Source organism: Lagenorhynchus albirostris, chromosome 1 (genome assembly GCF_949774975.1).
Source record: "Lagenorhynchus albirostris chromosome 1, mLagAlb1.1, whole genome shotgun sequence".
Lineage (NCBI taxonomy): Eukaryota > Metazoa > Chordata > Mammalia > Artiodactyla > Delphinidae > Lagenorhynchus > Lagenorhynchus albirostris.
Genome location: NC_083095.1, coordinates 29,195,068 through 29,222,849, shown reverse-complemented (window position 1 = coordinate 29,222,849; position 27,782 = coordinate 29,195,068). Strand labels below are relative to the sequence as shown.

At 55.3% G+C, this 27,782-nt stretch overlaps 2 protein-coding genes across 11 annotated transcripts in view; one reads left to right on the top strand and one right to left on the bottom strand.

Annotated features, from left to right (window-relative positions):
* The window catches only part of PAPLN (papilin, proteoglycan like sulfated glycoprotein), a 34,031-nt gene extending 11,159 nt beyond the window's left edge, over positions 1–22,872 (top strand). Inside the window, exons 7-27 of the mRNA XM_060139546.1 lie at positions 1,111–1,234; positions 1,722–1,802; positions 1,879–2,051; positions 2,155–2,278; positions 2,764–2,890; positions 3,865–4,072; positions 4,595–4,777; positions 4,999–5,140; positions 10,730–10,810; positions 10,978–11,233; positions 12,216–12,336; positions 12,679–12,793; positions 13,801–14,278; positions 15,049–15,186; positions 15,322–15,446; positions 15,735–15,888; positions 16,521–16,658; positions 17,351–17,478; positions 17,585–17,693; positions 19,994–20,160; positions 22,525–22,872. Of these exons, the coding sequence (XP_059995529.1) occupies positions 1,111–1,234; positions 1,722–1,802; positions 1,879–2,051; positions 2,155–2,278; positions 2,764–2,890; positions 3,865–4,072; positions 4,595–4,777; positions 4,999–5,140; positions 10,730–10,810; positions 10,978–11,233; positions 12,216–12,336; positions 12,679–12,793; positions 13,801–14,278; positions 15,049–15,186; positions 15,322–15,446; positions 15,735–15,888; positions 16,521–16,658; positions 17,351–17,478; positions 17,585–17,693; positions 19,994–20,160; positions 22,525–22,667 (3,315 nt within the window). The 3' untranslated portion in view covers positions 22,668–22,872. The remainder of the gene's footprint in view (positions 1–1,110; positions 1,235–1,721; positions 1,803–1,878; positions 2,052–2,154; positions 2,279–2,763; positions 2,891–3,864; positions 4,073–4,594; positions 4,778–4,998; positions 5,141–10,729; positions 10,811–10,977; positions 11,234–12,215; positions 12,337–12,678; positions 12,794–13,800; positions 14,279–15,048; positions 15,187–15,321; positions 15,447–15,734; positions 15,889–16,520; positions 16,659–17,350; positions 17,479–17,584; positions 17,694–19,993; positions 20,161–22,524) is intronic.
* Positions 22,873–24,949: 2,077 nt separating this feature from the next.
* The window catches only part of NUMB (NUMB endocytic adaptor protein), a 187,299-nt gene continuing 184,466 nt past the window's right edge, over positions 24,950–27,782 (bottom strand). For all 10 annotated transcript variants that reach the window (XM_060139600.1, XM_060139655.1, XM_060139625.1 and 7 more), the window contains one exon: positions 24,950–27,051. In XM_060139600.1, the coding sequence (XP_059995583.1) occupies positions 26,336–27,051 (716 nt within the window). In that variant the 3' untranslated portion in view covers positions 24,950–26,335. The remainder of the gene's footprint in view (positions 27,052–27,782) is intronic.

The following is a 27,782-nucleotide window of genomic DNA, read 5'->3' as shown; positions in this document are numbered from 1 at the left end:
CGCAGGCTCAGCAGTTGTGGCTCATGGGCCTAGTTGCTCCGCGGCATGTGGGATCTTCCCAGACCAGGGCTCGAACCCGTGTCCCCTGCATTAGCAGGCATTTTCTCAACCACTGCGCCACTAGGGAAGCCCCATTATTCTTAATTCTTTCCATTCCCCTCTCCCACCCCTGGATTTCCTCCTATTTTCAGATACTTGAAGATAATGTCCCTATAGCCTTCTCTCCTGTATCCTCAAATTTTCCAGGCATAAATATTCTAATACATTCGCCAGTGTATTTCTTCTTTTTTTTAAATTTATTTATTTTATTTATTTGTTTTTGGCCATGTTGGGTCTTTGTTGCTGGGCGTGGGCTTTCTCTAGTTGTGGCGAGCGGCGGCTACTCTTCGTTGAGGTGCACAGGCTTCTGATTGCGGTGGCTTCCCTTGTTGTGGAGCATGGGATCTAGGCGCACGGGCTTCAGTAGTTGTGGCACGTGGCCTCAGTAGTTGTAGCTCATGGGCAAGTAACAGAAACCCAACTAAAACTGACTTAAGAAAAAAAAATGCCATTGGGGGAGGGAGTGGCTGGCTGGCTGCAGGTGCTTGAATGATGATGCTGGAAACATCTCTCTCCTTGTCTCTTTGGTCAGCTTAGGGGCAGACAGGTTCTTCTGATGAGGTGTGAAGATGGCCCAGCAGCTCAGGCTTCAGTTGTCCCAGCCTGGCAACTCCCGGGGACAGGGCGCCCTATTCCCAGGAGTTCCAGCAACGTGGGGTTGCCTTTGGCTTGTCCTGGCCTGGGGCTCCCCCTGTGAGCTTTGAGCAAGGCATACAACCCGCTGATTGGCCCGAAGCCCCTGTTGGGGAACTGTATGCAAACTGTGTGGGAGAGAGGTGCTCCCACAGAGGAAGGAAAGTGAGGTGCTGTTGCCAGAGAAGGGGACACGGTGCCGAGTAGGCAGAAGAGGCGGACTGTCAGCCACAGGCCAGATTCAAGGTTTACGCGGCCCCCGTGGCTAGTGACTGGTTACTGCACCTCCCGGACCTGGCTACGCGGCCAGGGTTCAAGTCCTGGTGTGACCGTGACTCACGCTGGTCTCTCCCATCTCCCCTCATCTCTGCCTGGCAGGTTGTCGGCTGTGACTACAACCTGGACTCGTCGAAGCAGGAGGACAAGTGTCTGCAGTGTGGTGGTGATGGCACGACCTGCTACCCCGTCACAGGCGTCTTTGATGCCAATGACCTCAGCAGAGGTGGGGCTCCTCCCAGGGTCCACAGACAGTTGAGACAAGGGTCTGTTACCTGCTCCTTCCTGGCCTGTCTCCCTCACTGGCTGAGTTGCTCTCATGGCACTCAGAGGGTCTGATGTGGCACTCAGGTCATGAAAGCCCTGAGGTCCCGCCTCAGGGCGGCGGCCAAACCCTTGTCCAGGAGCCTGTGGGCTCACACTAGGATCTCTGCCCCCTTATCCAGTGGCCACCTGGATGCCTCCTCATCCCTTCCCCCACTGTCCCCATCTGCCCCCTCCCCTCCCGGTCAGTATGGGTGCTGGAGCCTGCCCGCCCCTCTGGGCTTTGTAAGGCTGTCTGCTCCTCAGGAACACTCTTTCCCAAGCACCCTGCCCTGCCTGTGTCCTCCTTGCCCTTCCCTGACCCCACCTGTGCTGCCGGGCACGTAGCATCCTCAGGGCCAACTCCTCCCTGTGGCCAGAGTGGTCCCGGAGCATCTCTGTCCCCTCAGGCTACAACCAGATCCTCATAGTTCCCGTGGGGGCCACCAGCATCCGCATTGAGGAGGCGGCCGCCAGCAGGAATTTCCTGGGTGAGGAAAGTTTTGGGTCTGGGGCAGGGGGGTGGGTCCTGCCAGGGCAGCTGACCTGGGTGCTCGCCCCGCACAGCGGTGAAGAGCGTCCGTGGTGAATACTACCTCAACGGGCACTGGACCATCGAGGGCGCCCGGGCCCTACCTGTGGCCAGCACCGTCCTGCACTATGAGCGGGGAGCTGAGGGGGACCTGGCGCCCGAGCAGCTCCACGCCCGCGGCCCCACCTCAGAGCCCCTGATCATCGAGGTGAGCGGGGCTGGCGGGAGAGGGGGGCGGCCAGTAGGAGGGCTGTGGGCTGGGCGGGCGCGGCCCCCTGGCATCAAGCCTCAGTGGGGACCCTCCTGCACAGCTCATCAGCCAGGAGCCCAACCCTGGCGTGCGCTTCGAGTACCACCTGCCCCTGAGCTCCCCCCGGCCCGGCTTCAGCTGGAGCCATGGCTCGTGGGGCGACTGCAGCGCCACGTGTGGTGGAGGTGAGGGCAGGGCCCCGGTCAGGGGGCGCGGCTGCACGCGGGGCTTGGCTCTGTCTTCCAGGCGCTCCAGCTGTGGGTGCGAGGTGGACAAGTAGAGGAGACAGCTTCACGTCATGGGGGGTCACCTGGGGGAAACCCAGAGATCAGGAGACTCAAGGAAGGGCCCCCGCCCAACCTAAGAGAACCAGAGGGCTTCCCCGAGGCAGTGGCATCTCACAGGAGACAGTATTCCATTGTCAGTGGAGCCTGGGCCTGGAGCTAGTGGTCAGGTGTCAGAGCGGGGCTCCATCGCCCACAGATACAAGTCTCTGAACCTCAGGTTCCTCATCCGTAAATTGAGGATGGTGATGGCAGCCTACCCCAGGGGGTCACGTGAGGCTTAATCAGGGTGATGCTTGGGATGTGTCCGGAAGGGTGCCTGGCCCAGAGAATGCATTTGGCGAGTCTGGACTGACTGGTTGCCTGCTACGGCCGGGCCTCTGCAGGTCAGCAGACCCGCCCAGTGTTCTGCATCATCGACAATGAGGTCTACCCCGAACACCTGTGCCGGCACCAGCCGCGGCCGGCTGACCGCCGCCCCTGCAGCCCTCAGCCCTGCCCACACACCAAGCGGTGAGGCCCTGCTGGCCCCCTCGGCCCCTGCGGGATCCAAGCTCTTAGGTGGGAAGGGAGTGGGGTCCCTCAGCCGCTTTAGGCGTTGAGCAAAGAAGGAGGTTGAGGGGCTCCTCAGAGCTGTGGCCAGAGGGGGAGGAGCCAGCCATCAGCCGGGCAGGGGCAGTGGGGGGTCCTGAGCATGAGACCCCAGGCTATTCTGTCCGCCATCCTGAGCCCACACAGTGCCCAGAATGTCCAGGCTGGCGGCGGGAGGGTTGGGGGGGTATCGGAGGCCCCGTTTGTCTGAGCTGGCAGGGGACTTGGCAGATGCCAAGGAGTGGGCCAGGGCTCGGGCCAAGGGGCCTGAGGGCATCGGCAGTGCCTGTGTTTGTGCACAAGGGACCTCTTACCTGCACCAGCCCAGAGCGTGGCGCCTCTCTGGGGCCCAGCGTGTGTGCAGGAACAGGTGCTCCTGGGCCACAGGCTCCCCGCAGGGCTGTGCAGTCCTTCCTCCCTGTGGCCTTGGTGGCAGCTGGTCTCTTGGGATGGTGGTGGGTGTGGCTTTGCATGTGGGCTGGCCCTTTCTTCTAGGTCCTTGGGCCCCACAGCCAGGAAGGGCCACTCCCCACTTGGGTGAGCACAGCCCCTCCGGGAGATGCTCCCCACTAAGTTCAGCCCCAGAGGGGATGGAGTCTGGCTGGGGGTGATGGCTGACCTGGTGAGGAGGAGGAAGGGGAACTCAGGTGAGGACAGGAATGCTGAGAGGGAGGCGGCCAGGCTCTGTGTTTTTAGGGACCAGTGCACAGTGGTGGGAATGGGTGAGCAGGGCCGGACCTTGGCCTTTGTGCAGGGCTCTTTGCCCCTCACATGCACTGCCTGATGCTCAGAGAATGGGCCGGGTGGGGGTTCCCCCTCCGCTCCTGTGCCCCCTTGGGCCTGGACCTTGGCGCCTGCTGCAGGGCCAGCCTCACCGCCTTCCTGCTCCCTGCCAGCTGGAAGGCGGGGCCCTGGACTCCCTGCTCAGCCTCCTGTGAGGGCGGCTCCCAGTCCCGCACCGTCTACTGTGTCTCGTCTGATGGCGCCGGCGTCCAGGAGGCTGCTGAGGACACCGAGTGTGCGGCCCTGCCTGAGAAGCCCCCTACCACGCAGGCCTGCAACCTGCAGCGCTGCACAGCCTGGAGCGCGGAGCCCTGGGGCGAGGTGAGGCCCGGGCCTTGCTAGGAGGGGCGCAAGTCAGGAGCTGGGTCTTGGGCCTGGGCAGCAGCAGGGCAGGGCTGGGAGGCTTGTCCTCCGCCTCGGGCAGACAGATCCTGGGAGTAAAGTGACCTGCCACGTGGTCTTGGAAGCAGTGGCCAAGGCTGGGACTAGAGCGAGGGCCTGGATTCCTGCTCCCGTGTTCTTCCTCCTTCTCTAGGGTCCCAGGCCGGGTGGGAAAGAAGAAGCCGGGCACATTGTTTGGGGGCCAGGGAGAAACTGGGGCTGCTGGTCACTGCTTCTGGCACCTACCTGTGTTGCAGTTGCAAATGAAGGAATGTGGAAAACGCACCTCAGCTTGGTATCTGCAGCCATGGTTCAGGCTGTGTAACCGCAGGAGGATGACTCGGCCTCTCTGGGCCTGGGAACTGGGCATGGGGCAGCAGGGTGCTGTCTGCCCTCTGGGCCAGGCTGGTGGGACTCCAGCTGGGCGAGGACCAGCTCGTGCTGACAGCCCGGTCCTTACAGTGCTCTGTCAGCTGTGGCGCCGGGGTCCGGAGGCGGACTGTCACCTGCCGGGGTGGCGAGGGGTCTCTGCTCCACGCCACAGCGTGCTCCTTGGAGGACCGTCCCCCCCTCACTGAGCCCTGTGTGCATGACAGCTGTCGCCCGCTCAGTGACCAGGCCTGGCATGTAGGCGCCTGGGGTCTAGTGAGTACTTCCCCCCACCCATACCTGCTGCCCAATCCCGGTCCCTCGGGTCTCTGACCGGAGGCTGCACATGTGCCTGTCCTTGGGTCTGACACGCAGTACCAGGCACCTTCCCCCTTCCGCCTTCCCCCTGCCTTCTGGGTACCCCCCACCCAGTCTCAGGGTCTCTCTCCCTTTGCGGGCTTGTTCTCTCTCCCCACTCCCACCCCGGGGGGCCCCAGTGCTCCACGAGCTGCAGCTCGGGCACTCGGAGGCGCCAGGTGGGCTGCGCCATTGGCCCGCCCGGCCTCTGTGGGAGCCTGCAGCCCTCCAGGCCTGCGGATGTGGAGCCCTGTAACACGCAGCCCTGCCATCTTCCTCCAGGTAAGGACAGGAGGGGCAGCTGGTACCTGGCCCCACCTCTTTCCCTGCTATCAACCTGGCCAGCCCTTCCTGCCGCTGGGCCTTTGCCTGTGCTGTCAGTCCCCTGGAACGCTCTCACACATCACCGTGTGTGAAGCCTTTGCCACCCACAAAGTCCGGCTCTGGACAGCCTCACCAGGCAGCCCTGTTTCCCCCCTCGGAGGTAGCATCCCTTACCCCACCCCCATAGCTCACTGTAACTGCTGTCACTCTTAGGTTGGTTTCCGGGTGCTGCAGTGGTTGTACATGGCTTGTAGGCCTACTAGCTGTAAGCTTCTTGAGGGCCAGGTCCCCTTCCTTCTTTCTGTTTATACCCCTGCAGAACTTAGCTAGCGTGTGCTAGGTACAGTAACTGTTGAGTGACTGGGTGACTGAGTGCAGAGAGGGAGGCCGTCCAGGAAGGATTGTCCTTGCGTATTGCCTCTGCCTTCCCGCCTCCCCTCACCCCCATCCCCACTGGGAAGGAAGGTGTCCCAGTCGTGAGGAGCTGCAGGACAAAGGGCACAAAGGCCAGCAACTTACTTGGTGTGAGGAAGTGTTACTGAGGGAAAGTGTGGGTTGGGGCTGAGCCGGAGGGTGGCTTTGAGATACTGCAGAGAGGCGTGTGGCCCTGATGTGCTAATGATGGGGGAATGGTTGGGTTCCAGTGGAGGCACGTGGCAAGGTGGCTAAGAGCCAGTGGCCTGGAGCCAACCGCTAACCTGGATTCAAATCTCCACTCACTGCTGACCAGCCGTGTGGCCGTGGGCAACTGCCCCTCCTCTCTGATCCTCGGTTTGCCCATCCGTACAGTGGGGTTAATAAGACTGACTTTCCAGGCTCGTGATGATCGCTTGGCACAGTGCCTGAATACACAGTACTCCATAAGCAAAGGGTGGGCGGCAGTGGCGGTGAGGCTCTGGGGGACCCTGGGCCGGGCTCCTGGGGCTCCTTCGCCTGGGCCTGGCCCTTGGGGTGCGCGAGCAGATGGATCCTCGGGCTCTTACAAGTCCAGCTCCCTGGAGCCACTCGGTGTCCCGGGACCCTGGATGCCTTCCTGGAAGAGGCTGTCCTGAACTTACCACAGAGAGGCATTCACATAGGTCGAAAGGAGGGAAACAGAAAGAGACCTTCAGGCCAGGCTGAGTTGTAAAAGAAATAACCTTCATTGCTGTTTTCATAATTATAAAAATAATTATGTTCATTGTGGAAAATTTGGAGAATTTAGAAAATTAGTATATAGCGAGAAACTTAAATTACCCTTGACTCCATCCATTGTTGGGATAAATATTTAGTGAACTTCCTTGTAACGTATGGGTGATTTTTGTATCTCCTTTTTGCCCCTAATGACATTTGGTCTGTGAACATTTTCGTCTTGTGATTTCTAGGGGCTCCACAGAAGTCCATGGTGGGTATGAATTTAGAATTTAGGTGGTTCCTGCTGTTTTGGGTACTGTAACTAGTGCTGTAGTGCTTACTGGCAAGTGCCCGGGAGGAGGGGCCAAGGGTGCAAAGAGGCGGCCCCCTGAGGGGTGGGCTTCTGAGCGGACACACAGGACAGCTCTGCTTCCCCATCTTTTCTAGACTCTTGAGCAGTGCTCGCCAATAGAAATAGAAGGCAAGCCCCACATGTCATTTAAAATTTTCTAAGAACCACATTTTATTATTTTTAAGAGTTATTTATTTTATATATATATATATATATTTATTTTTGGCTGCATCAGGTCTTAGTTGTGGCATGCGGGATCTTCATTGAGGCACGTGGGATCTTGCGGCGCGCAGGCTTCTCTCTAGTTGTGGTGCACAGGTTTTCTCTTTTCTAATTGTGGCGCATGGGCTCCAGGGCGTGTGGGCTCTGTAGTTTGCAGCACGCAGGCTCTCTAGTTGAGGCACGCAAGCTCAGTGGTTGTGGCGCGCAGGCCCAGTTGCCCTGCGGCATGTGGGATCCTGGTTCCCCGACCAGGGATTGAACCCACAGTGCTGAAATTACACTGGTGTAGTCGATCTCGATTTAGATGTCATGAAACGTACAGTTGAAAAAGCAGATTCACATCCCCAAGTTGTTCCAGACATACTGAAGGTTTTTCAATAAATGAATCAAGTGTCAGTGTTTAAATTTAAAAATAATTCTAGTTCGGTAAAATTTAAAACTCATTTTCTCAGTCCCTCAAGCCACATTTCAAGTGCTCAGTAACTGCGAGACCAGTAGGGGCCCAGGACCGGCCCTCGGCACAGGGTATGGGGGTGATGACAGGTCTGTCCAGGGAAGGTGCTCTTCGGGCTGCGGTGATGCTGAGGGCCTCAGGCCTCTGGCTACTGATTAAATTTGTCTAATAGGCCCAGGGGAGCCACTGAAAGTTTTGGAGCTAGAGTGACGCCATGAAAGATGTTTAGGACAGATTTGGCACCTGCCTGTCAGGCCAAAGTGGAGAGAGTTGAGAAGTACGAGCCAGGTGGGGAGCAGGTGCAGAAATCCAGGCTCTTAGAGAGAATAATGGGAGTGGAGGGGCTGGCGCTGGCCCAGCAGAGCCTCATCCCCTGCGGGTGTGGGTGTGGGGAGGGGCCCCGGACTCCAAGTTAAGCCTGAAAAGGTGGCAGAGAAGAGTCACAGGAGGGGAAGCCAGAGGCAGGGTGGACTTGGCAGAAAGGTGCCTTTCAGGCAACGGAGAGATAACAGGAATTCCAAGGCTGGCTGGGGGCTGTGAACGCAGGGCCGAATGTGCGTAGGAGACCAGAACAGGGGAGAGAACTGGAATCAGCCTTGTCCGAGGTTTTGGCCCAGGTTGGGTAGGTAATAAAATGAAAACAAAGATTTTACCTCTTCTCTACTGGAATCTTCCAACCCTAAATCATTATTTTTTAAATATTCCCTGGAGACTGGCAAGATGTCCATGCGAGAATGGGATTTTCACTTATTTTATTTTTTATAACTTTGTTCCACTAGGTAGTAATATGTTTATTGTGGAAAATTTGAAAAACTAACAAATAGAAGGAGGGGACCCCCCCGCACCTCTGCCTCACAAAACACACACACACACACACACACACAAAGCACTCAGAAACTTTCACTGTGAGCATTTTGGTGGTTTTGTTTTTTTAATTTATTTTATTCACGTATAGTTGATTTACGATGTTGTGTTAGTTTCTGCTGTACAGCAAAGTGATTCAGTTTTATTTTTTGAAAGATTTATCATTATTTTTTTATTTATTTTTGGCTGCATTGGTTCTTAGTTGCGGCATGCGGGATCTTCGTTGAGTCATGCGGGATCTTTCGTTGTGGCGCCTGGGCTCCTCTAGTTGTGGCGTGGGTTCCAGAGTGCGTGGGCTCTGTGGCTTGTGGCACGCAGGCTCTAGTTGAGGCGCGCGAGCTCAGTAGTTGTGGCACGCAGGCTTAGTTGCCCCGTGGCATGTGGGATCCCAGTTCGCTGACCAGGAATCAAAACCGCATCCCCTGCATTGTAAGGCGGGTTCTTTACCACTAGACCAGCAGGGAAGTCCCCAGTTTTTTATATATATGTATGTGTATAAGTATATATGTTGTTTTCCATTATGGTTTATCTCAGGATATTGTATATAGTTCCCTGTGCTATACAGTAGGACCTTGTCGTTTATCCATCCTCTATGAAATAGTTTGCACCTGCTAATCCCAAACTCCCCATCTACCCCTCCCCCACCCCCCTCCCCCTTGGCAGCCACAAATCTGTTCTCTGTGAGTCTGTTTCACAGTCACTGTGAGCATTTGGGGGGTGTCCTGCTAGTATTCTTTTGGGTATCATTTTTAAAAATTCCTATTATCCTAATCTTATCTACTCAGCCTTTTGCATTTTTTCTCTAATATTTTGTGATGAAAATCTTTTTAAGAACTTAATATTGAGGTGGTTAAACATAATACAGCGTAAAATTCACCCATGCTAATGGTACAGTTTGTGGTTTTTAGTAAGTTCACTAAGCTGGACAAGAGACGATGAGGAATTTGGATCACACAGGAAAGTTGAAGAGCTGTGTGGTGAGCAGCCACGTGCCCACCATCAAGTTCACAATTAATATTTGTTGTAATTACTTTTTCATCATCTACTCTCTATCCCTTCATCTATTAATCCAATTGTTTTTAATATGGATTTTTAAAAATTGACGTGAAAATCAACACAGTTAACCACTTTAAAGTATACAGTGTGCTGTTTTTATTTATTTATTTATTTATGGCTGCGCTGGGTCTTCGTTGCTGCACGCGGGCTTTCTCTAGTTGCGGCGAGCGGGGGCTACTCTTCGTTGCGGTGCGTGGGCTTCTCACCGCGGTGGCTTCTCTTGTTGCGGAGCACGGGCTCTAGGCGCACAGGCTCAGTAGTTGTGGTGCACGGGCTTAGTTGCTCCGCGGCATGTGGGATCTTCCTGGACCGGAGCTCGAACCCGTGTCCCCTGCATTGGCAGGCGGATTCTTAACCACTGTGCCACCAGGGAAGTCCAAGTAGACAGTGTGCTCTTATTTGTTGTGTTCACAATGTTGTACAACGACCAACTCTCTAGGTTCAAAAATTTTCATCACCCCATATAAACACCCTGTACCCATCAAGTAATCACTCCCCATTAACCCTAGTCCCCTTCCCTGGTCACCTGACCTGCTCTCTGTCTCTATGGATTTGCCAATTCTAGATAATATCAGATAAAAGGAAGAGCAGATCTTTTGCATCTGGCTTCTTTCACTTAGCGGAATGTTTTTGAGGTTCATCCAAGCTGTGGCATACATCAGCACTTCATTCCTTGTTACGGCTAAATCGCATTCAGTTACATGGATGTGCCCGATTTGTTTATCCATGTGTCTGTTGATGGATATTTGGGTTGTTTTTACCCTTTGGCCATAATGAATAATGCTGCTATGAACATATTCATGTAGGAGTTTCTGTGTGGGTGTGTATATTCAGTTCCCTTGGGTATATATTTAGAAGTGGAATTGCTGGGCTCTATGGTAACTCCGTTTAACTTTTTGAGGAACTGCCGGGCTGTTTCCACAGTGTTGCACCATTTTACATTCCCACCAACAGTGCATGGGTTTCCAGTTTGTCCGCATCCTCGCCGACACTTGTTATTTCAGTCTTTTCTGATTAGAGTCATCCTAGTGCATACGAAGTGGTGTCTCCTTATGGCTCTGATTTGCGTTTCCTTAATGACTGATGATGTAGAGCATCTTTTCATGTGCTTGTTGGCCATCTGTGTGTCTTCTTTGGAGGAGCATATGTTCAAGTTCCTTGCCCATTTTAAAACTGGATTGTTTATCTTTTCATTAGTCCAATTAAAAATGTTTGTGTATCATTTTTTGCTTTATGTCATTGGGATCAAACATAAACGCTAATTTTACATGTGGCTTTTCCTTTTGCTGAACACGTAACATGAGCATTTTCTATGCAATCAAAGACTCTCTTGAAACCTGGGAAGGGTGTTTATAAAAACACAAGTCTGCTCCTTTTTCCTTCTACTGTCCTGGGTTCCCCAGGTCCTGCCTGAGTAGTGGGGTGGGAGCAGATGTTGGTGGGGGTGGCCTTCCCTCTGCACCCTGACTGCCCCGGCTCCCTGCAGAAGTCCCCAGCATGCAGGACATGCACACCAGCCCCAGGGACCCGTGGATGTCTCTGGGCCCACAGGAGGCCCCCACCTCAGGTGAGAAGCTCAGTGGAAGCCCCCAGCCCCGGGCCCTTGAGATGGAGGTTGAGGGTGGCGGCAGGTGGTTTGGGGGGATGGGGAGAGGTGGGTCTGATGCGGACACAGATGGAGGGTGAGGAGCCAGGTGGAGACATCACATGACCTCTGCTTCCTCTTCTCTCTAGATTTCAGAGACCAGTGGTGGGCACCCCAGGAGCAACCCTCAGCTCGGGGTAACCCCAGAGGCGACCAGAGCCCACACCTGCCAGCCCCGGGCCCAGCCCCATCTCTGCGGCATTCCTCACACCGGCAGCCCCTGCGGTCTGGCTTGGGGCCCCGTGACTGCAGACACAGCCCCCATGGGTGCTGCCCCGATGGCCACACTGCGTCTCTTGGGCCGCAGTGGCAAGGCTGCCCGGGGGCCTCATGTCAGCAGAGCAGGTGGGTGCCTCTTCCTTCTCCCCAGGTCGAAGAGGGAAGGTGTGTGTTCAGGGGGTGTGTCTGATGCACGGGCAGTGTCTCTGCTCGGAGAGGGCGTGAGGTGGCTTAGCAGAGCTCCAGGCTGAGCTGCCCTGGTAGCGCAAAACCGAGGGCTTGGGTTCCTCTCGCTGAGCTCCTTAACGTGCTGGCTGTGGGCAAAACCCCCTGCTTTCTCTGCAGAAGTCAGCCTGTTGAGATGTAGCCTGAGGCTCTGGGAAGGCAAGTGGGCTATGATTCTAGCTCTCCGATCCAAACCAGGCCCCCAGTCCCTCAGAGGCTGTGGTGCTAAGGGCTGAGATTCGCGCCCAGCAGCCTGGGGGTGGTTCTCAGCTCAGCCGCTTACCGGTTGCGTGCTGGGTGACTTGGGGCAAGTTATTAACCTCTTTGATCTTGGCTTCCTCTGCTGAGAATTGGGAACAATGACAGCCACTGACTGGGGTTCCTGTGAGGCTGAAACGAATCACATGGTGCCTGGCACATAGAAGGTGCTTTGATATGTTCCTTCTTTCACCTTCCTTCCCAGCTCCTGGTTGGTGGAGGTGAACTAAGTGGTGGGCTCCTCTGACACCCTCTTCTGCCCCATCGCCCAACCGCTGACATTTTGTAAAAACTCCCTGGGAACCTGGTGTCTGGGCAGGTTCAGGTGCATTTCCCCCTCCTCGGCTTTGTGGTGGGCTGTGTGAGTTGAAGATCTCTCAATTACTAAGGGTTCAGCCCTGCGTATTGTTTTCCTGTCGCCCTCACTGGGAGCCTCTAAGCGGCCAGTGGACATGGCAGAGACTGGGGTTCACAAACCCGTCTCCCACGCGGATCTTCACCCGGTCAGGCCCTGGCTCAGGGAGCCTCAGAGCCCGGATCCTGGGATGCAGGAAGCTCAGGGTCCCTGGTAGGGGTGGGGGTCAGGGCTGGGTGGTGAGGGGAGGGCTGTGTGATGTCTGTCTAGGTTCGGGTGCTGTCCTGACGGGGTGTCTGTGGCCGAGGGGCCCCATCAGGCTGGCTGTGCGAGCTCTTATGGACGCAGCAACACCGGGAGCAGGCCACAGTCGAGAGAGGTGGCTTCCACGGTAAGTGTCTGGTCATGTGAGGGGCAGGAGTCCAGCCCCCGAGCCTGCTCAGAGCCACTGCGACCCAGGCTCTGCAGCTTTAGCCTTGCAGAAAGGAGGTCCCTGAAGCCGGCTGGACTGGACCATCCTCTGGAGGGCATAGGGCTTCAGCGACAGGCCTGGGCTGGAGCTGGGGGGTTCAGCCAACATTCTCCTGGCCTCTGATCTGCCCCCAGGGCTGGGGTTATGCTCCGTGCGTTCACTGTTCTGTCCCTCTTCGTGCCATCCTCTACCTGGCAGCCTAGAGTTCCCGCCAAGAGCCAGACTTATTTCCAACTTCCCAAACTTGGGCTTCCTCCCCAGGCCCAGCAGAATGAGCCCAGTGAGTGCCGGGTCTCCCAGTTCGGCTGTTGCTACGACAACATGGCCTCTGCGGTGGGCCCTCTTGGGGAAGGCTGTGTGGGCCAGCCCAGCTACAGTGAGTGGATGCCCCTTCCTGTCCTTCCTGGTGGGTAGGCTCTGGTCCCACTGTGCTCGCCACCCCACCCAGAGCCGAGAACCTTCCTACTGCCTTGGTTATTGCTCTTTTCTTCCACAAATACTTACTGATCACCTACTAGGTGCCGGGCCAGAGAACAGTGCAAGATTATTATCGTGTCCAACAGTTTGCACTTGTCGCCGCCTGGTTGCTTGAGGGAGTTGGGGAGTGTTGTCAGTGGGGATTCCACAGAGAAGGAAGGCTGTGCTGCCCCCGGGGCTCAGCCCCCTCCAGAGACAGGGAGGTCAGGGCTGGGATGGATGGGGTGTCCCCACCCTGCCTGGGATGAGTCCTGGAAGGAGGGCTGTGAGGCGGGTGCATGGGTGGAGTGCCAGGGACCATCACAGGGACGTTGGAAGCCAGGTGGGCTGGTGGGCTGAGTCTGCAGGGGGCTGGGCACCTGGATGGGCTTTAAGCAGGGGCCAGCGTGGTCACATCTGAATGCGGAGAGGGAGCAGGCTGTGCCTGGGAGGAGGGTGATTGTTATGGGCAGGCTGGGGGCTGGAGAAGATTCAGAGCTGGTGAAGGGCCCTGGGAACAAGGGTGGGCCCCTCACTGGGCATCTTCACAGGCCTTTGGGGGCTCAGGGCTGGGTCCTCATTGTGAGCTAAGCACAGCAAGGTTTGGCCCTGGGGTTGCTCTGTGTGCGCCCTTGGGGCCTGGGTCAGGTGGGGAAGAGCACGAGGGAGCCTGTCCGGGGAGCTCATGGCCCTGACCTTTGGACGGCTCTAGTTCTGGGGGTGGAGGTGGACGGGGATGATTGTGGAGGCTGCTGGGTTCCCAGCCCAGGGCAGGTCTGGGCAGTGAACAGACTGTCCCCAGGGCTGGTCAGGGGCCCAGTGTAGATGTGCTCCGTACCCTGGGAAGGGCCTCACTCCTACGTCCTGGGCAGCGTTTGCAGCTTCGTTACTGGGTCTCGGTGACCTGCGTCCTCCCTGCCCCCTCAGTGTACCCTGTGCGGTGCCTACTGCCCAGTGCCCATGGCTCCTGCACGGACTGGGCCGCCCGCTGGTACTTCATCGCCTCCGTGGGCCAGTGTAACCGTTTCTGGTATGGTGGCTGCCATGGCAACGCCAATAACTTTGCCTCAGAGGAGGAGTGTGTGAGCAGCTGCCGGGGACCCCAACATGGGCCCCGCCAACACGACCCCGGGGCCTCTGGCCAAAGCACCCATAGAGACAGTGGTGGCAGCAGTCCTGGGGACCAGCAGGAGGCCAGCCGGCACGGGGCGGGGCCTGTTGTCCAGAGAAAGCCCTTGCCTTCCGGTGGCCTCTGGAGGCAAGATCAAGAGCCTGGGCCGGGGGCCGTGGACCACAGACAGGCCTTTGGAGAAGGGCCCCAGGGCCAGGAGCTTGGGCCCAGTGCCGCTGGACTGGGCGGAGACGCAGGACCACCAGTGCCACCTTCCCACAGCTCCTCCTACAGGTGAGGCCCACCTTCCCCAGGTGGGATGGGGGATTAGGGACCCAGGCCCAAGGGCTGAGCCTTTTGGAGCTAAAACCCTGAGGTCAGCTGGGCCCCCCTCCGTCCCTAACCTGGAATCTTCCAAACAGCCCAGACTGGAGGGCCTTGCTACCATCATTCTACAGATGGGGAAGCTCAGGCTTTGGAGATATGAGACTTGCTTAGGGTCAGGCAATCGGTGGATGGTGGTGCCTAGACTCTCCAGCAGATCTTGCCGGTATAGCCCAGGGCCTGTCTAGTTGATGCCTAGGTTATAAGCTTCATGACCTTTGGCAAGTCATCCAAATTCTCGAAGCCTCAGTTTCTTGCCCTGTAAAATGGTGATGTGATCTCATAGGTTTAATGTGGGTCTCATTTGTTGTTAGTCTTGTGACTGTCATATTAATGAGATTTGGGAAGATTAAAAACAAAATCAATAAAACTTTGAATTCCAAAGGGGTCAGGCATGTGTTTAGCTCCCCATGGGAACCTGGTGTTGCTTCTCTCCCAGCCTCTCCATTCCCTGGGCTCTGTGCCTATTCTGTGCTCTGGCAGGAACAGGTTGAGGTAGCAACGCCTGGGGATATTGGGGGGGGGGAGGGCGGATTCCTCAGTCCTCGGGCTTCTGGAGCTTGGCTTCCCCTGGGACCCTCTGGCCCCACCGTGCCCAGGACGGGATGGGCACCAAGCTTTCTGTGTGGTGAAGTCCCTGGTCCCGACACTCATGCAGACCCTCCCTCCCACCTTTCCAGGATCACCCTGGCAGGCTCGGAGCTCTCCCTGGTACAGGTGGCCTTGGGGCAGCTGGTGCGGCTCTTCTGCCCAGATGACAGCTCCCTGGACCCCCACGCCAGGTGGCAGAAAGACGGGCGGCCTATCTCCTCTGCCAGGTGTGTGTGCAGCCTGCACAGCCCCTCTGATCTCCTGGGACGGGCGGGTGAGTGTGGGGCGACGGCGCCTCTTATAGGGGCCAGGCTCATCGTTGCCTCAGGAGCCCAGAGCTCAAGCGCCTTCTCTTCATTCAGGCACCAGCTGCAGCCCGATGGCTCCCTGGTCATCAGCCCCCTGCGGGCAGAGGACACTGGCACCTACAGCTGTGGCAGCACCAGGCCAGACCGTGGCTCTCAGAAGATCCAGCTTCGCATCACAGGTCTCTGTCCCCACCCCCCCGCAGTGGGTCTCATGGGCCCCGGGGTGGGGTACCGGGAGGGTACCGGGAGGGCCTGGGCCGGGGGGCCTCGACACTGGAGGACTAGTGTTTCCTTGGGCCAAGGCCTCCTGGTGGCAGGGACCACATGCTCCAGCTGGGCTGGGGCAGATGTGTTGCCCCTTGTGGCCCTCATTTCTCCATTGGTTCCCCGCGGGCCCCATGGCCCACCCTTCCTTCCACCCCCTTCTCCCCACAGCTCACCCCTTGCTTCTCCTTGCCTCATGACAGGGGGTGACGTGGCCGTGATTCCTGAGGCTGAACCAAGGCACTTCCCTCAGGCCAGGGACCCAGCCCAGGGCCACAGTCCTCGGGACCCCAGCCTAGGGGGCGGTTCTGGGGGCCGGGGGGCCGTCTCCTCCTCGCACCCATGGCCCACGAGCAGGTAACAGTGTGCAGTGCTGTCCCGCTCTTGGTCTGCCCCACTGAGGCCGGGGTTAGGGGAGGTCTTGGGGAGAGCAGGGGGAGGGTGGGTGGTCCCAGGCCAGCGTGTGCTGTGAGCGGGCTTGCTGGTGCCTGCTCAGGGCTCTGTGAGGGGAGGGCTGGGGAAGCATGGCTCCCGGAGCTCAGCTTCTGGAGGAGGAAGGGGACCCCGCCCACCACCCTGAGTCGTGGGGAACGGAGCCAGGGCCTGGCCCAGGCCTCAGGAGCCGAGGGAGGGGAGGACACCGGCAGCTAGAGGGCCTGAGAAGGCCTTGAAGAAGGGCAGTTTACGGAGGGGACGCAGAGAGCTGGGGGTGCCCAAGTCAAGGACCTGGAGGCAGACGCGCAGGTCGGTCGGGCGGGGGACAGTCGGAGGTTCTGGGTGGGGAGGTGAGATAAGCCACAGGTGTCTTTTAGACCTGGTCCAAGATGTCCCAACCGGAACAAAGGGGTGATGTTGGGAAGCGGAATCTGGCTGGAGAGGGGGAAGGGGCCCACGAGGCTGTGCGGAGGTCCCGTCCCCTGACGTGGGTGGGAGTGGGGGAGAGGCAGCTGCAAGGACCCCCTCACGGCCGTGGGGTGCTTGCTCTGCAGGCTGCGTCTGGACCGGCACCAGCCTGGGGTGGTGGACGCCCATCCAGGCCAGCAGATCCGGCTGACCTGTCGTGCTGAGGGCTTCCCACCCACAAGCGTCGAGTGGCAGAGAGATGGGCAGCCCCTCTCTTCTCCCAGGTTCGTTCAGCTCCTTTCCCCTCCCGCCTGGCCGGCCTCCAGCTGCACCCCCACTGGGGGAGGGAGCTGCAGGTGCCCCCTGGTCCTGAGGAGGACCCCAGGGCCCCTTGAGGGTTGGAGCTGTGGCGTCGGGCTCCTCGGGCAGACCGCATTTGGGTCTCTGGGCCTGTCTGGACTGTGGTTAGCGGACAGAAGTAAGGGCCTGCTAACAGAGGTGACAGCCGAGCGAGGAAACAGAGGCGGACACACTTCTGGCCGTAATCCCAAGGGCTCACATTTACTGGGCCCGTTCGGAGGTGAGGCTTTTCTCCTCCTATGACCTGCAGAGGAGACCAAATAGGTGGGTGCTATTTCATCCCCATTTGACACGCACAAGCTGAACACCACACAGCTCCTAAGTGGTAGAACCAGAACTGAGCCTAGTGAACAAGTGTAGCAAAAACTAGAAACCCAAACCAGAATTATTTTGTATCAGAAAACTTGACTTGTTTATTCAGGCTCTAAAGTCAGGCATCTTTAAGGAGAGTGGCAGCAGCTGGAGGGCCTGAGGGCTGGAGGCCTACTGGCCCTTGGTCAGATCCCAGTGACAGCAGGGGCTGCTCAGCCTCTCACCAGGGGAGGGAAGATCCTGCCCCTCCTGCCCCCTGCCGGGCACCTTGGGGTGGGGACACCTGATTGTGCTTGGCCCCCAGACACCAGCTGCAGTCCGACGGCTCCCTGGTCATCAGCCGCGTGGCTGTGGAAGATGGAGGCTTCTATACCTGTGTTGCAGTCAACGGGCAGGACCGAGACCAGCGCTGGGTCCAGCTCAGAGTTCTGGGTAAGGTGGCAGTCCCGGGCGGGAGGGTGAGTGTGGCCGGTGGCCTCTGAGGTCAGGTGGGCCAGGATGGGCGTGGTGGCTGACAGTGCCCCCTCCTTGGGCCCAGGGGAGCTGACAATCACAGGGCTGCCCTCTACGGTGATGGTGCCAGAAGGTGACACGGCCAGGCTGCTGTGTGCGGTGGCGGGCGAAAGCGTGAACATCAGATGGTCCAGGTAAGGCTCTGCTCCAGGCAGGCCTGGCCCTCGGGCCCTCGTACCTGAGGTGGTACAGCCCAGACAGGGGGTGCACCTTCCTGCGGGATGCTGCGGTCACCACTGCCCCTTCCCCTTATTCTTCCACTCCTGCCTCCCGGCCTGGTGTCAGGGAAGGGGCCACAGCGCCCTCATACCGACACCCGGAAGCCCCCTGGGACTGCTCTTTTCTGTTGGTCGGGCTACCCCGGGTTTCTCAACCTCGGCACTATTGAGATTTTGGGCTGACACGTTCGTCTGTTGGGGTGCACTGGAGGACGTCTAGCAGCGTCCAGGCCATCTACCTGCCAGATGCCAGTGGCACTCCCTCCCAAGTCATGGCAATAAAAAGTCTCCAGATGTTGCCAAATGTCTCCTGGGTGACAGAATCTCCACTGGCGTTGAGAAACCCTGGGCTGCACACAGCTTTGAGGACTTCAGTGGTCTTTCACCCCAAATCTGTTGGTCTTTTATTCATTCAGCGTTTTTTTGCCCACTTCCTCCTTGCAGTATGTCAGGACTAGGCTAGGCTCTGGGGATCCTGGGGTAATCTGAGCCCCCCAAAAACTCCCAGGCAGGAGATGGCCCAGTGTCCCCCAGGCTCCAGAGGTTTGCCCTAAGTGCGTCTGTGCACAGTGGGGTGAGGCTGTCTCCTGTCTGGGAGAATGGATGAAGGGAAGGATGTTCTTGGTCAAGCCTCAAGGGTGAGTATTGGAGCGATGATGCCAGGATGGGAATGGGCCTGCACACTGGCAGGAACGGTGAGGGGCACAGAGGTCAGCTGCCTCTCTGTGGCCTTGATGCCAGGGAAGGTGGTGGGAGCCTCTGCAGGCTTCTCAGCTGGTTCCCTCAGCCGGCCCTGCCCTGATCAGCTGTGGCTGTGATTATCCTATCAGGCCTGGATCTTCCCAGCAGCAAACATGCTCAGGACACCCCTCTTCAAAACAAACATAAACACACCCTCCTCTGACCCAGTGTTTCCCTGCAGTGGGGTCCTAGATTGCGTCCCCTTCATGCACGGCTGTTCACATTATCTTGGTCTGCTCACCTCCCTGCTGGCAGCTCAGCCCTTGCCCGGGGGCCTCTCCTCCACCCCCGCACCCCCATGCCAGGGACACTGCCCTGACCGAGGTCACCAGTACCTCCCTGTTCCTCAGTCCTTGAACAGACTCAGTCCCACATGACCTGCAGTCTCCTTCCTGCTTCTCCGGCTGCAGCTTCTGTTTTCCTGGCCCGCTCATCACATCCCTCTCTCTGAGAGGTTGGTGTACCTTGAGGTCTGTCCTTGGTCCTCGGTCCTCGGCTTTTCTCTAACTTCACCTTGGGTAGCCCTGTAGACATGAAGTTTCCAGGACCATCAGTGCTGAGACACTACCTGGGTCCAGACCTCAAACCTGATGGCTCCTGGTGTCTCAGAGCACCCGAAATGCGAAATGGGGGAAAATAACCTCACCATTCACTCCTCATCCTGCCCTGGGTCTCCCCATGGTGGAGGTGCACCACCACTGCCCAGTAACCAAGCTAGGAACCTGCTACCCTTGATCTCTTCTTCTCCTCCACCTCTGACCCTCACCCAGGTCCCTTTGCTTTACTGTCTGTCTCGTCAACCTGTGTGCACACCTGCGGCAGCCACTCACCTGGCCTCTGCCCTCGGGCTTGTCCCTGCCCCACGCTGCGGTTGGTGATCCTTTCCAAGCACACGTGGCGTTGTCAGTCCTGCTCAGCTCACACCCCTCGCTTACCCCCAGGATCCGGTCCGGACTCCTGACAGGAGCCGTGCGCACTTCCTCCCACGCCCACTCTCCTCGCTGCGGCCATGGCCTTCCTTCAAACCCCCGGGTCCCCGTGTCCTCCTGTCAGCCAGCCGCTCCTCCTCACCCTCAGGTCAGGCCTCGGCCAGCTGTCCTCCTTAGGGAGGGCTCCCCTACCACCTGCACCCCGCCCCACCTCGCTGGAGGCAGGATGCTCGTGTCCTTCATCCCGCTGCTTAGAGGACCTCTGTGGACGAAGAGGGGGAGAGAGACTCCTGTGGGGATAAGGGGCAGATCTGCAGTCACTTAGATCAGCTGGTGTGAGTCCACCTCACTTCCGAGGTATTTTGCTTCGGCGTTGCTGGTCTATCATCTTGGTACCAGACCCATCCCTTCCTTAAGGTGAGGGGCCGCAAAGAGGGAGTCGTTGGCTCTGGGGTGGCCTTGGATCACCACCTCCCCCTGGCCCTGCGAGGGCTGGCACAGCTTCCCAGGGCCTGGACAGCTCTCCCAGCGTCCTCTCCCCCCTAGGAATGGGCTGCCGGTGCGGGCCGATGGCCACCGTGTCCACCAGTCCCCGGATGGCACACTGCTGATCCACAACCTGCAGGCCAGGGACGAGGGCTCCTACACATGCAGCGCCTACCGTGGAAGCCAGGCAGTCAGCCGCAGCACCGAGGTGAAGGTGGTCCCGCCGGGTAAGGAAGGCCTACCCCAGGCATCTGCTTGTCCTTGAGAGCTGGCTGCCTGCTGCAGAATGTGGAGGGGGCAGGCTCTGCAGTCCAGGGGACTCAACTCCAAATCCTGCCTCACCTTGCCAGTTCCTGGTAGTGTGACTTGGAGCAGGCCAGTTATCATGGGGGGCTTGAAACAGCCTGGGAGAGAACTGCCAGGGCCTTTCCGTGCTGGTCAGCCTGGATGGTCAGACCTGGCTACCTCCTGTCTGTGGGGCTGAGGCTGGAATTGGCCAGGCTAAAGGTTGAAGTCTGGTAGAAATGTTGCTTAGTGAGCAGGACTGACAGTGGGCTTCCAGTCTGAGCTCCTTCAGACAGCGACTGGGACGCACACGTCCCAGGGCCCAGCGCAGTGTCAGCATCACCAGGTGCTCAGAGACTCAGTGATGGAGCACGTGCCTGCGTGAAGGAGTTGCCTTGGCCAAAGCACCGTCCTGTAGGGGCCACTTTTCACCTCTGTCCTGCCCAGCAAATAGATCCTTGTCTGTGTATTTACCAAACTTACGAGACTTGCGACAGGGCCAGAAGGCAGATTTATGAGAGAAGGAGAGCTGTTAGGAGGATCCAGACGGGCATGTTTGTGATTAGCTATAGACATGTCTACCTGGGAAGCTAAATTGTAATTGGTTGATGCTGAAGTTTGGTGGGGCTCCTGATGTGGTGTGACGTGACTGCCTTCCTGGATAGGACACTATGGCCTCAGTCCAGCTGCCTTTCTCCCGCCCCGTTAGATGAGCGTTGCTAATCTTACTTTTTTTGTGTGTGGGCGGCGGGGGGGACCTTTCTTGATGAGAAGCTATCTCCCTCCCTCCTTTAACAGTGTTCGTTCCATCGATTAGGCTGCATGTTATCTGCTGTCACCCATGTAAGCTTTTTGTAGCATTTCACTGCTTGAGGCTGTCTCATTGTGCCCTGTTCGTGGTTTGGTGGCATGTTGGAACTGCAGTGTTCGAATCAGGGTGGGGGGCCTTGAGCTAGTCACACTCTGGTGTAAGGGACATACTTCTACTGTGAAGACCTCTCAAGCTTTTTGCCTAAAAGTTTAGGGTGAGAAACAGAAAATATCGTAGGGTTAAAACATAGCGGGGGATGGTCACTCACACTTCTCTAAGTGAATGGGAATGCTATGGGGCAAAACAGTTACATGCGCACATTCTAGCCATGCTTACTATGTGCCCCAGGTGCTATTATTATCTCCACTTCAGATAAGAAAACTGAGAAACAGAGAGCTTAAGTAATATTAATTTGCCCAGAGACCCCCGGCTAGAAGTGGCAGAGCCATGATGGCGCCCAGGCAACCAGCGTGCTTCACCAGCAAGCCCAGCACCTCCTCACCTCTGGCCGTGATGGGTCCAAGGGCTGCAATGGCTGAGATAAAGTTGATACCAAAGTTATGATTTTTAAGAATAGGCATAGATGGCTTGCTCTTTATGTAAACGTAAGTAGTTCATACTCTTGTATTATCGGTATTACTTTATACAGCCGTCCACTTGTTAGGTATGGTCTTTCAGTTGTATTTTAGGAGGCAGCAGGGGAGAGGGCATGGAGTAGGCCATCCCCAGCCCCGTGAGGTGACTTCAGGGAGGTGCTGCTCAGGCCTAAGCCAAGCTGAGTCATAAGAGCCCCTTCCAGAAAGAAAAGGCCACTTCAGTGCTAAGATGAAGCAGCAGGATGAAACTCTCACAGGGATTTATAAGATACTGAAGCTTCCAGTAAATTCAGAGGGGGAGGCAACCAGCACTTTGTGCTCGATGTAGTGTCAGTGCCACCGTTCACAGCCTGTCCTCCTGTCACCTTGCCTAATACTCTTTGCTGTCTCCGGGGGAAGTGGAAAAATTGGAAAGATGGGGAACTAAGTGACTAAGCTGGGGCTATTGAAGGCACAAAACTTTTGAGGTAGGAGGAAACCAGTAGTGAAAGAGAACACAGCCTTTGCCGACTCAATTGTGCTTAGGGCTGACCCTGCTCTCTCTTCTGCCCCATCCACAGGCTGCAACAGTGTCGTCCAGCTCTTCGGGTCTCAATGGTCAGGGCAGGGGGTTAACTTCCAGAGATGTTTAATCGTCCAGGCAGTCAATATTTGGGAGTCTGTGATGGGCTGTGCACTGGGCGGAAGCTGCAAAAGAATGGGAGGACAACTGCATGCTGAAGTGAGGCCAGTGACAATGGAAACTGAGAGCCCTCCCATAGCTGTACATACAGGTGCCACAAGGTTACAGAGTGACAGCACTTTCCTTTCAGGGAAACGAAATGAAATGAAATAGTAGGGGAGAGTTCTCAGCCTACACAGAGCTTTCTTACCACCCTCTCTCCCCCGATGTCTTGCAGCACTGGCCACCGTGCCGAGGGACCCTGGCAGGGAGTGCATCGACCAGCCGGAGCTGGCCAACTGTGATTTGATCCTGCAGGCCCGGCTCTGCGGCAATGAGTACTACTCCAGCTTCTGCTGTGCCAGCTGTTCCCGGGTCTAGCCTCCTGCTCAGCCCATCTGGCAGCAGGGCTACAACTCACAGGGCTGGGAGAAGGGAAGACAGGCTCTCGGTCTCCCCTGTCTGGCTGGCAAAGGGAGTTCTCCTCCGGAGACACTGGCCTCTTCAAAGCTGCTCCGGCAGTTGAGCACCAGCGGCAGCCTCCCTCTGTAGTCCCAGCAGTGTTTGCTTCTCTGACGTACCACAAGCCCCTATCTGGATAAGGACATCCTTCACTTTACAACAACTTCCCTCTAAAATTTGTTACACAGGATCAGTTCACTGTGTTTTAAAGAAAGCCACCAGGGTTCTCACTTCATTTAAAGCTGTGTGGGGAGGTGTGTAATGATCTCAAAGTTAATACCTATCTTCTACGGGAACACTAACTCCTGTTGTGTCAGGGAATCAGGGAAGCATACTTTGATAGAACTAGGTCTCATCTGGGGTCCAAACAGCGGTTCATTGCTCTAGCCTCTCTCGCCCTTCTAGGTAGTATAGCAACCAGCTTCAAATCCCATCTGTGCATATGGTCATTAATAGCATGATGTTTGTGAAAACTGTCGACGAAGTGGAATATAAATGAAAGGCCCAGTATAGGGATTTGGGATGAAAGAGCAGCCACTGCATCATTATCTGAGTATGAAAGAACTAGAAAAGCTCCTTCCTTTCATCAAGAGGCTGGATGGAGCCTTCCTCCCGAGGCAGACATGCAAAGCCAAGCCGTGAGGATCGTCTCACACCTGCAGGGAGCAGGTGGGCCTGTTCGGTGCAGTGACCACCAAGGAGCCTCTCTTCCTCAAGCCAGTATGTCTGATGCAAAATACTTGCTGCCAGATAAAAAGCAGACTGTTGGGCTTCCCTGGTGGAGCAGTGGTTAAGGATCTGCCTGCCAATGCAGGGGACGCAGGTCTGAGCCCTGGTCCAGGAAGATCCCACATGCTGCAGAGCAACTAAGCCCGCGAGCCACAACTACTGAAGCCCGTGTGCCTAGAGCCCGTGCTCCGCGACAAGAGAAGCCACCGCAATGAGAAGCCCACGCACCGCAACAGAGAGTAGCCCCTGCTCGCTGCAACTAGAGAAAGCCTGTGTTGCAGCAACAAAGATCCAACTCAGCCAAAAATAAATAAGTAAATAAAACAAAAACACTATTATAAAAAACAGCACCAGCAGGATGGGGGGGGGAACCAATGGAGTGGAGGGCAATGTAATACAGGGAAGTGGTTTCAGAAATGGTTTGAGTTGGAAGAGGTCATTCTTCCTCTCTTGGAGCCTCTTAATTCCTTGCTGCTAAATCAAGAGGCCTGGTTTCAGTGAGTTTCCGAGTTTCTTTCCACTTTAACCTTCTACACATCCTCCAGAGGACTGGCTGGGCCTAGTAACAGAGGTTATTCTGGGACATAAGAAAGACAGGCATTACAGGGAAAGGTGACTTTTTTATTACCAACACACTGGCTGGAAAAGACAAACAGCTGCATCATGGGTGAGTGATACTTCTTCTTGGTCTACCTCTCATTCAACAAAAGAAATGTGGTGGCACAGGTCTTTTTTTCTTTTCATTTTTAAAAAAATATTGAGGTGCATCCCTTTCCCTAACCATGGCTGGTTTTGCTGTAGAAATTGGAAAATAAGGGCTACCTTCTTGGACTCCCCCGTTCTTTAGTTAAACTAGTATTTGGCAAATTTGTGACACACTTCAGAAGGTAAGTTTGAGGTAGGTTAGTTCTTGGAACTAGTCACAGAGTAGTGGGGTAAGGTTAGAGGTGAGAGTAAAACTCAATCTAGACTGGGGGTTCTCAACCTTCTTCCATACTGGGAGCTTTTTAAAAAACTGAACCTGGGGTTCTACTCTCCAGAGATTTTGATTTAATTGGTCTGGAGTATGGGCCAGGCATGAGGATTTTAAAATCTCCCAGATGATTCTAATACGTATTCAAAGTTGGAAATCACTGCTCCAGCCCAGCTTCTCAGAATGTGAATCTCGTCACAATGCAGATCCTGACTAGGTCTGGGGTCGGCTGAGGTTCTATATCTCTAACCAGCTGCCAGGTTGAAGTCTGCACTTTGAGCAAGAAGAATCTGACATCAGAGATGCGCTTAGGAACAACCAAAGCCTAAAGTGTGGATACAAATATGAATTTTAAGAATATACTAATCCCGGTGAAAGATTTTCTAGCCATCAACCTAGAAATCTGTGGCGGCAGTAGAATGGAGAGAGGACAAGACCAAAAAGAACCAAAACTCACTTGCTAATAAAGGGGAAAGAATAGCCCTTCATGGCCAAAAGCTTCTACCACGAACATTTATTTCTGTTAAAGCAGATTATAAATTCTCATCAGTACAAATATATATAACTTACATTTGATTGTAAGGCCGACGTTCAAAAGTAAAAATGAGATGGGATCTCACGTTGTTACCAGAGGTCAAGTGGCTGCAACTGGCAAATGGGATGTTCTGCTCACTGGGAGGGAGAGGGATGGACACACACACCCCCACATGCACACGCACAAGCAGTGCTAATAAAACTAGAACCTCCATCCCCACAAAACTCGTGGGAACAAAACTTACTTAAAGCAAAACCCACCAAGACCTACATGACAAACCAACACAGTAACCTGTGTTCCTGTCTATGGATATGATTATGTCATTGTCACCTTAGTGTTAAAACAAAGTAAAGGATTAACATAAGGAAACTGCAGCAATATATAGAAGAAAATACATATTCTCTATTTAGATTGATTCCATTAAAATAATGACATTAGAATTTCTTTATAGGTTTAAAACCAGGACAATACTGCTCACTCTTTATTTAAAACTACAACCTAGTTGACTATATTGGTCATAAGCATGATTGTTGTTGCAATGTGCTACTTACAGTAAATGATACCAAGTAAGCTAGGGATCCCGTCTGCAACTTCCAACCCTTCCTCTTTTTACTTCAATAGGCATAATGATAAATCAATCTTATGTACAATTTCTTACAGCTAACCCTTTACCTTTGGCAAGATTACTTACAACACATACAACTTTTTAATAGTGAGAACTATTTAAAATATTCTAAATGCATAAAAATAAAGATTTTGGCTTTTTGATATATATTTATAATATTTATTCTTACTCAAAATGGAAGCTCAACTTTACCCCTAAAATATAGCTCTGCTGGGCGGCTCCTGATGTGCCCTCCTGGGAATTCTGGCAGCACAGCCTGCCTCTTGTCCCCAGCCCAAGCACAGGCCACCTTGTTTTTGATCTTTAAGACAGGCCAATACTGAGAGAGGAGGCAGGTGAATGGCCTGAAAAACAAAGGGAGATCGTTTTGCTTCCCGTTGTGTTTTATATTCCAGTAAATGTGCTTTGAATACAGGTTCCTGTTCAGATACTTCTGCCTCTCTGTTGCCAGAGATTTGTGAGGGCCTGAGGGAGGAAGAGGGGGGCAGAGGGGAACATTTCCTTAAATTCTTTAGTCTAACTGCAAGACAGCTCTTCTCTAGGAATGGTTTTCTCCACTTTTTTCAATCACCCCTTCAGCACTCTATGCCTGGACATGCTCCTGGGGACCTTTGGGATTAGTGAAAAGCATACTGGTTGGGAACACAAAGTCCCCTTTGCTCCTTTGACCTCCACCCTCCGCCCTTGCCTAAGTACAGACAAAATACGTAAACCATAAGGACTGCTTAAAGTTCAATTTCAAAAGTCTTCTGTAAGTCACTGGAGAAAGGGTTGGTGGGGGAGGGGTTAGTACGCTGCTTGGACTTGCTTTCTAATGCGGCCCACTGGGCTTCGAAATGATCCACTGGGCAGGTGCCTGCAGGAACCTCTGTGTGCTTGTCTCCTGAGGCCAACCTGCCATCGTCTACACCATTGAAAGCTGCAGAACCGTTGAGGTGCTGAGCAGGAGGCTTAAAGAAGGGACTGGCAGTAGCACTGCTTGTCTCGTACTGAGGGAATGTCTGCTGCTTGACCAGGTTGGGAGACTGATGGGGTTGGGCAGCCTGAGCGTGGCCTGCAGTGCCAAACACGTTGGCAACCATCTGGGAGGGAGTGATGCCCACCACAGGCACATTAGGGGCTGGATAGGTCATCCCGTTAGCCACAGGATAGGACTGGGCAGGGACAAAGGCTGGCTGCAGGGGTGGGACCACACCCACTGGCACAGGCTGAGAGGTGAGGAATGCATTTCCTTGGAAAGGTGGCGCTGGCTGGGAGATGGCACTGGGTGGAGGAGGTTGGAGAACTGGCTGCAGAGGGGCAGCTGAGGCCTGGGGTTGCTGAGCCCGGACGCACTTGGACACCTCTTCCAACCAGCGGTCAGCCTCAGAGGGAGTGCGTCTGTGACCAGCCTGGAAGAGACCTGGAGAGACAGCACCAGAAGATTGACCCCACTCGGTCCCTGGAACCAACAAGAGGAAGAGAGGAGAGAATCAGAATTATTAGGGGCTTCTTTCTTCACTGGATAATCTTGGCTATTTGAATGAGCCTAACGTAGAACAAGCCCCCCAGTGGGATATTCTGTGGTTTTGGTAGGTGGGAGGAAAGTCTCTATTACCAGGTTTTGTGGTAGGACAGGGAGAACCCATGAGACCATGTGGCTACCTCAGCCACACTGAGGAGCTGCTAGATATGGCTCAACTGCATCGAACCAAGGCTGCTGGCTGGCATCAGAACCCGTCCCCACCGTTGCTGTGGCCTGCACATACTCTAAAGGGCCTGAGGTAATTTACCTTCTGCTCTAACAGAATGAAAAGAAAATAACCAGCGACTTGGTGCCGTACTTTGTGGCCCCTTCCTGGCTTCCAGACATATGTTGTCTTCCTGGTGAACTGCCTTTAATGTTATTAAGTTTTTTTAAAATGTTCATTACAGAAAAACTAGAAAATATAGAAAAGCAAATACAAGGTGCTTTTTGCAGCCTTTTTTGTAGGCCTGCCATTGTAAGAGGCAGAGTCGTCTCTTCCTGCAGGCATGGCCACGGATCTGCATCCAGGGACAGGCTCTCTGGAGGTGGGGCCCAGGAATCTGGGTATTACGGAGCTCTATGGGTGGTTCTATGGTCCTAAGAACTATCAACCTAACCTCTTTAGTTCCTCTCTGAAGGAACCATCCTTTCTTTTCGTCTTTTTT